Source organism: Hypomesus nipponensis, chromosome 14 (assembly GCF_054491055.1).
Source record: "Hypomesus nipponensis isolate SF chromosome 14, ASM5449105v1, whole genome shotgun sequence".
NCBI lineage: Eukaryota > Metazoa > Chordata > Actinopteri > Osmeriformes > Osmeridae > Hypomesus > Hypomesus nipponensis.
In genome coordinates, this window is record NC_140374.1 from 23,209,144 (window position 1) to 23,215,820 (window position 6,677).

The 6,677-nt window shown below is 46.2% G+C and overlaps 1 protein-coding gene across 4 annotated transcripts; it reads left to right on the forward strand.

The window, feature by feature from the left end:
• Positions 1–2: 2 nt before the first annotated feature.
• Positions 3–6,390, forward strand: armc10 (armadillo repeat containing 10). Of its 4 annotated transcripts, none has more exons than XM_084671317.1 (7): positions 3–267; positions 377–657; positions 1,077–1,231; positions 1,491–1,625; positions 1,858–2,034; positions 3,139–3,348; positions 4,723–6,390. In XM_084671317.1, the coding sequence occupies exons 1-7, from the start codon at positions 149–151 to the stop codon at positions 4,972–4,974; spliced, it is 1,329 nt and encodes a 442-aa protein (XP_084527443.1). In that variant the 5' UTR covers positions 3–148; the 3' UTR covers positions 4,975–6,390. The 4 variants fall into 4 exon arrangements, with proteins under 4 accessions (XP_084527443.1, XP_084527446.1, XP_084527445.1 ...); XM_084671320.1 differs by having other exon boundaries at positions 3,139–3,210; XM_084671319.1 differs by having other exon boundaries at positions 27–262.
• The last annotated feature ends 287 nt before the right edge of the window (positions 6,391–6,677 follow it).

The window sequence follows — 6,677 nt, forward strand, 5'->3', positions numbered from 1 at the left end:
ACGATTGGACGAGGGCCGTAGGAGGAGTTTCGGGAACAGTGGAACTGACAGAATATCGTAGCTAGATAAAAGTTTTAGTTTGTATATTAACTGTAGTCATTATGGATTGACTCATTTTTACACCACATATGTTTTTATTTTAAAAAAAATGTGTTTAATGTTGTCATTTATGCAGAAACATTTGCAACACATTCACAGCAGGAATCGGGGAAAGCATGTAGTCGGCCAGCACTTTACGGAAACCGTCAGCGACGCATTGCCAGTACAGTAGGGTCTACTCAATCGTGAAAATTAACTTGCCGAAGACCTATGAAGTGTAGGCTACTGTATCTAGCGTTAACTAAGACACGGTTCATGAATCTTATTTTTTTTCAAGCATGGGCGATGGCAGCGTCATACCCAAAATTGGTCATATGAAAGCGTTGCTAGGAATTATGGCTGGAGCTGGAGCCTCGTACGGGATCTATAAACTTATCAGTGGAGGAAGCTTCAACAGGACTAGAAACAAAAAAAGTGCCTCCAGTGAAAGTCGTGGCCTGAAGAGTACCGAAACAGGTGACATCGTCCTCCACCCTGGAAGCCTTTTAGCCAAGGTTTCTGGATTGGAGGTTGTTCGTGCACACAGAGCTCAATGTCGGACGGTGGACCAGGCATCAAGTAAGATCCAAGAAAGCTAACAAGGTTAAAACTAGCTAGCTAAGTTGTCTAGTTTGGTTGGGTTTGCCACCCAGTCAGCTAAACTCTCATTTTGTGAAAAAGGTTAGTTCATCTCAGCTAACAAGCTTAGCCTATCAAGTTTAGCTAGCTAACGACCGATTCGATGAAAAAGACCCATCAAGTTTTGCCTGCTAATGTTGTTGGTCCGGGGAAATTAATTACGAACTACAGACAACCTAAATTTGCTTACTAGCCCAGTATCAAAATATTTTGAGCCAACTAGCTGTAGCTAACAATAAATCTAACCACCACACTGAGGTAGATATAGCGTTACATCAGCTGGAAATATTCGTTGACTGAAGGTTGGAAAGTTTTCTTTGGAAGTAATTGGCAGTTTCTCCCTGATACCGTTGGTTAAGCCGAATCTACAGGCGACATTGTGTCCAAGTCCTCTGGAAGCTTGGAACCTCAACACCTGAAGATGCTACTGTCTCTCCTTCAGAACAACCACCCATCTGACAGGGCTGAGATTCTCCTCACCTTGGGAAATACTGCTGCCTTTACCGTCAACCAGGTCGGTCTACACCTGGCCATCAAGCTGACCTGCTTGTCACAACTAGTTTTAGTTCTGACTTTTTTTCCCCTCGTTTAATTTCACAGGACTTAAAATGTACTAAATAATTATCAAAGAAATTACTTTCTGCTCAAGGCAGGCTGAACATGGTCATGCTATTAGTAATCCAGCATGAGTTTAAGTTGTAATGTCATGACAATAACATGTTCTCTAGCAAGACTATTAGACCAGTACTGTCTGTCCTCCGCTTCTCCTCTAGGATCTGATGCGAGAGTTAGGGGCCCTTCATGTCATTGCTGGCTTCCTGTCTGACCCTGTGCCAGAGGTCAGAGTTCAGACTCTAAATGCCTTGAACAACCTGAGCATGAATATCCGGAACCAGGAGCTAATCAAGGTACTTCCGTTGTGCAAGTTATGATTTTACAAATCACATTGTCTGGAGGCTCACCATCATCTATTACAAGTGGCTTTGGCATCGCATGTCACACTTTTCATTTAACATCATGATATAGGCAAGGAATCATTTCTGAAACATCCCTTACTGCAGCACTTTTTTTGTACTGTAGGGGTTGCCAGGTTCTTTGTCGGAACTTCTTGATGACATATGTCTGCCTTTATTCTGCCAGGTGTACGTGCCCCAAGTTCTGGAGCTGATCGAGATGTCCCCGGTGAACTCTGACCTCCAGCTCGCTGCTCTCAGGTTGCTGACTAACCTGTCCGTCACTGACGAGCACCAGCACCTGCTCTGTGGCTCTGTCACCCTCCTCCTCTCTTTGTTAGTCGTCAGCAATGAAGTGTTACAGGTAGGCCTCTTCATGTACACTGTTACAGTGCTGCTCACCATTACTGGCACCCCTTCATGTTTTGCATAACTGAGTAAATGTCTTCAGAAATGAATGGAAATGTACCAAATTTATATCAGCAGTATCTTTTAATTGTAAGTCCAAAGTAATTTAACAAAGACAATTGTTATTTCAACATAGATATTGTAATTCCAAAGGACAAAAACAGAAAACCAGCGTGTGCACTAATATTGGCACCCCTCCTTAATATTTGGTTGCACACCCTTTGGCAGCAATGACAGCCTCCAAACATTTCTGATATCCATCTATAAGCTTCTTGCACTTAGGGTTAGGGTTAGGGTTAGTATTTTGGGTGGTATTTTCTCCCACACTTCCTTTGCAATATGCTCAAGCTCTTGAAAATTTGCAGGGTTCCTTTCTTCCCTTTCAAACATTCCTGCGTGCTTTTGGAGTTGTGCTTTGGGTCTTTATCTTGCTGGAGGACCCATGCTCTTCACCTCAAACCAAGATTCCTTATACTGGGAAAGAAATTTCCCTCTAGAATTGCTTGATAATCTTCTGATTTCATGATGCCTGTGATACGGTCAAGGCCTCCAGTACCAGATGCAGCAAAGCAGCCCCACAGCATCATGGATCCTCCACCATGCTTGACTGTTTGTATGGTGTTCTTTTCCTTAAAGGCTTCATTGTGCCGTCTGTAAACATACTGTTTGTGTGCATTACCAAAAAGCTCCACTTTTCTTTCATCTGTCCATAAAACATTGTCCAAGAAGACTTGAGGTTTGTCCAGGTTTTCTTTTGCGAAGATCAATCGTTCCTTTTTATGTATATTCTTCAGTAGACATTCCACAATATGTACATAAACTTCATGGGTGCCAATAATGGTGAGCAGGACTGTATGTGTGATGTCAGTAGAAGATTGGTTCTGTCAGAAGAAAACATATACAATGTATGATATTTAAGTTTGTTATAGTCTAAGATAGAAAAGTAACCACTAATTAATTAATGGTTGGAACACCTGTAAAGAAAAGTGATACATATTTTTCAGTCAGTACTAACTATTGTATTATATATAGATTAACATATTTGTCTTTTCATTTCCAGATCCAAGTTTTAAAAGTACTTGTGAATGTGTCCTCGAATCCTGACATGATGGATGACATTGTTGAAGCCCAGGTAAGACCATGCATTCAGCCACACTGTTCCCCCTCTCAAGAGCCTCTCAGGAGCCTCTCAGGAGCCTCTCAGGAGCCTCTCAGGAGCCTCTCAGGAGCCTCTCAGGAGCCTCTCAGGAGCCTCTCAGGAGCCTCTCAGGTAGTGTAGTTTTTGGTGACCTGTTTTAATTTTAGTTTAGTCTTTGTGTCAAGCTGTCATTTTAGTTTTTATTAGTTCAAGTCACGTTCATACTCGTTTTAGTCTAGTCAAGTTTCAGTCAACTAAAAGTCTGAGCATTTTAGTCTTATTTTAGTCAGACTTATCCATGACTATTTGTGTCTAGTTTTGAAAAAACTGATGACATTTAGTCTAGTTTAAGTCAATGAAAATGGTATTTTAGTCTTTTTTTAATCAAAACAGTAGTCTAAGCGGCAGTCTCGGGAGGCATGAATGCCAAAACCATTTGTTTAAATGTATGTGTTGGTCTAGAATAAGGTATTCAAAGTCATGTTGATGCCAAATTCAGTTCAGTGTGATTGCTATGTAAATGACAAAACTAGCTACAATATTTGGCCAACAGGGTTAGGGTTAGCTCTAACTAAGGTAGGAACCAAGAGTCCACTTTACACTCTCTCATACAAACAAATACAAACAAACACACACACTCTAGTCACACACGTTTGTCTCAGTCGTTTTCAGCTCCAGTGGCTAACATCTAAAGCTAACGTCTAAAGTTAACGATAAAATGAGACACAATAACCACAGCCTCATGACTTGGCTAATAATAATAACGCGACTAAACGAGACGAAATAACGTTGTAACATTTTGTGTAGTTTTTATTTTGTAAACCACATTTCGTCTCGTTTTTGTCAACAATATTGCATTATACATTTAATTATAGTCATTGTCACATAACCAGCATTTACGTTGCGTCTCGTCTCGTTTTCGTCACGTGATAAAGGTTCGTTGACGATGATATTTAGTCATCATTTACGTTGACAAAGGCAACACTACTCTCAGGTTCAGGAGTCCATTCTTTGCTGTTGGTTCTCATTCTCCTCCCGACCCTCCCTCCCGACCCTCCCTTCCCCCTCCCAACCCTCCCCCTCCCTCCCCCCTCCCAACCCTCCCTCCCTCCCCCCTCCCGGTCCTCCCTCCCTCCCCCCTCCCGACCCTCCCCCTCCCTCCCCCCTCCCGGTCCTCCCTCCCCCCTCCCGGTCCTCCCTCCTCCCTCCCAACCCTCCCCCTCCCTCCCCCTTCCGGGTCCTCCCTCCCCCCTCCCGACCCTCCCCCTTCCCGGTCCTCCCTCCCCCCTCCCGACCCTCCCCCTCCCTCCCCCCTCCCGGTCCTCCCTCCCTCCCCCCTCCCGGTCCTCCCCCCTCCCGGTCCTCCCTCCCCCCTCCCGACCCTCCCCCTCCCTCCCCCCTCCCGGTCCTCCCTCCCCCCTCCCGACCCTCCCTGCCGGTCCTCCCTCCCCCCTCCCGGTCCTCCCCTCTTCCGACCCTCCCCCCTCCCGACCCTCCCTCCTCCAGGCGCCTGCCTCGGTTGTGCTGCTGTTTGACGGGCGAACCAGTCCAGCTGTCCTCCTGAGGCTGCTGACCTTCGCTGGGAACCTGAAGGCCTGGAGACCCTCTGCACTGGTGGCGGAAGACCTGAGGAGGAGGCAGGACTCCCTGTACCGGGTCCTGCTGGACCAGTCCTCTCAGCTCCACAGCCGGCTGGTCCAGCTGCTCTCTCACCCTGACGAGGTGGTCCGGGCCCAGGTGGCACGCATCCTCACATAACCCCCTCCTCCTTCAGGAGCATCCTCACATAACCCCCTCCTCCTCCAGGAGCATCCTCACATAACCCCCTCCTCCTCCAGGAGCATCCTCACATAACCCCCTCCTCCTCCAGGAGCATCCTCACATAACCCCCTCCTCCTCCAGGAGCATCCTCACATAACCCCCTCCTCCTCCAGGAGCATCCTCACATAATCCCCTCCTCCTCCAGGAGCATCCTCACATAACCCCCTCCTCCTCCTCCAGGCTCCTTCAAGGTGTTCTCAGCTCCCAACTCTCATTCAAAACAGCCTTGCCCCAAACCCTTCATCTCCAACTTCCAGTCCTCACAGACCTGTGGAAAACAGTGGAAGTATCTCTGCTTCTCCCAGAAAAGTGGTAATGATCATCCAGGAGGAGGATCATGGGAAGAAGGGCACAGACCCAAAGGGGTACAGAGACCAAAACCACCTTTCCCTCCTCCCTCGCTTGCTCCATTCCTCTCTCCCTCACTCCCTCGTTCCTTGCTTGATCCCTCACTCCCTTCCTTACTCCTTCTTCACTCCCTTCTCCCTCCTCGCAACCTACCCCATCTATCAGGAGTGCTAAGCCTCTGTTGAAAGACACAGCACTCATGCAAACAGCACATTTCCACTCAGTGTCCTTCAGCCTCTTGAAAACTCAATGTCTGCCTATTCAGTGAGAGTAGTATGATTCCAAAGCCACTGCCAAAACATGTCAGGACCTCCAACCCCTGAACTGGCCACCTATCTCTCTGGTGAGAGCTGTGTTCAGCTGAAGTTGTAGCTTTTGGAGGGTGCCTGATTCACACACTTGCATGTCTGGATGACAGCAAGACAGACTATGACAAGGCACAGCTCCAATACTAGAAAACTGCAAAGTGTAATTGATTTAGATATGGAATGTTCTGTATGTCCAAATTAAATTGGGGTCCTTTTTAAGTAGCATGATTAATGGTGATGAGGAACTAGCTGTACTTGTGTACCAGGCTTCAGGCAGGCTAGCTGCCAGCGTCCCGAGGCCTAACTGGGGTGTGAGCTACAGATCAAGGCAACACAGGACCTGTGGAGCCACCCACCAGAGGGATCACTTCCAGAAGCTTCCATCTGTTGGACACCTCAATTAAAGTTTGGCTTGATATGGGAAAGGTCTACACAGATGCTGCACAGTTTTGACGTTCATACCCAAATGCAGCTGTTCTCTCTCTCTCTGGGAGCACAGATGGTAAAAAGGCGGTGTCATTTTCTCTGACTAAAACAAAAGCATCCCTCCTGTACAGCTTGTATACGCACTACTGCTGTACATATATTTATTTTGATGGAACTCTTTGTGATGGTGTTGCCCTATGGATTCACATATAGGGAGTGTATGTTAAATGTGTGTTTTGTATGTTTGAATGAATAAATCTGTTTTATTTGAGCTGTGTAAAACCATTTCTGCAAAGGCCTATACTCCACTTTATTCTAGGATGGGTGTGCCCTTGTCCGCTCCTTTTAAAAATCATGGTTGTTCAGACTGTTCAGAGCAATGGAATCCCTCATAAACACACGAACTTATGAAAGCATCAAAAGTGGGTCCTATTTTGGATACATTAGCGGTTTGGGGGCATTTTGTTCCCTGCGTTAGTTTTGGCGTGTCAGTTTGACCTAAGAAGCCATTATCGTTCGCAGTCATCGTTAGAACAATAGTAAGTGCTTGTGAACCTG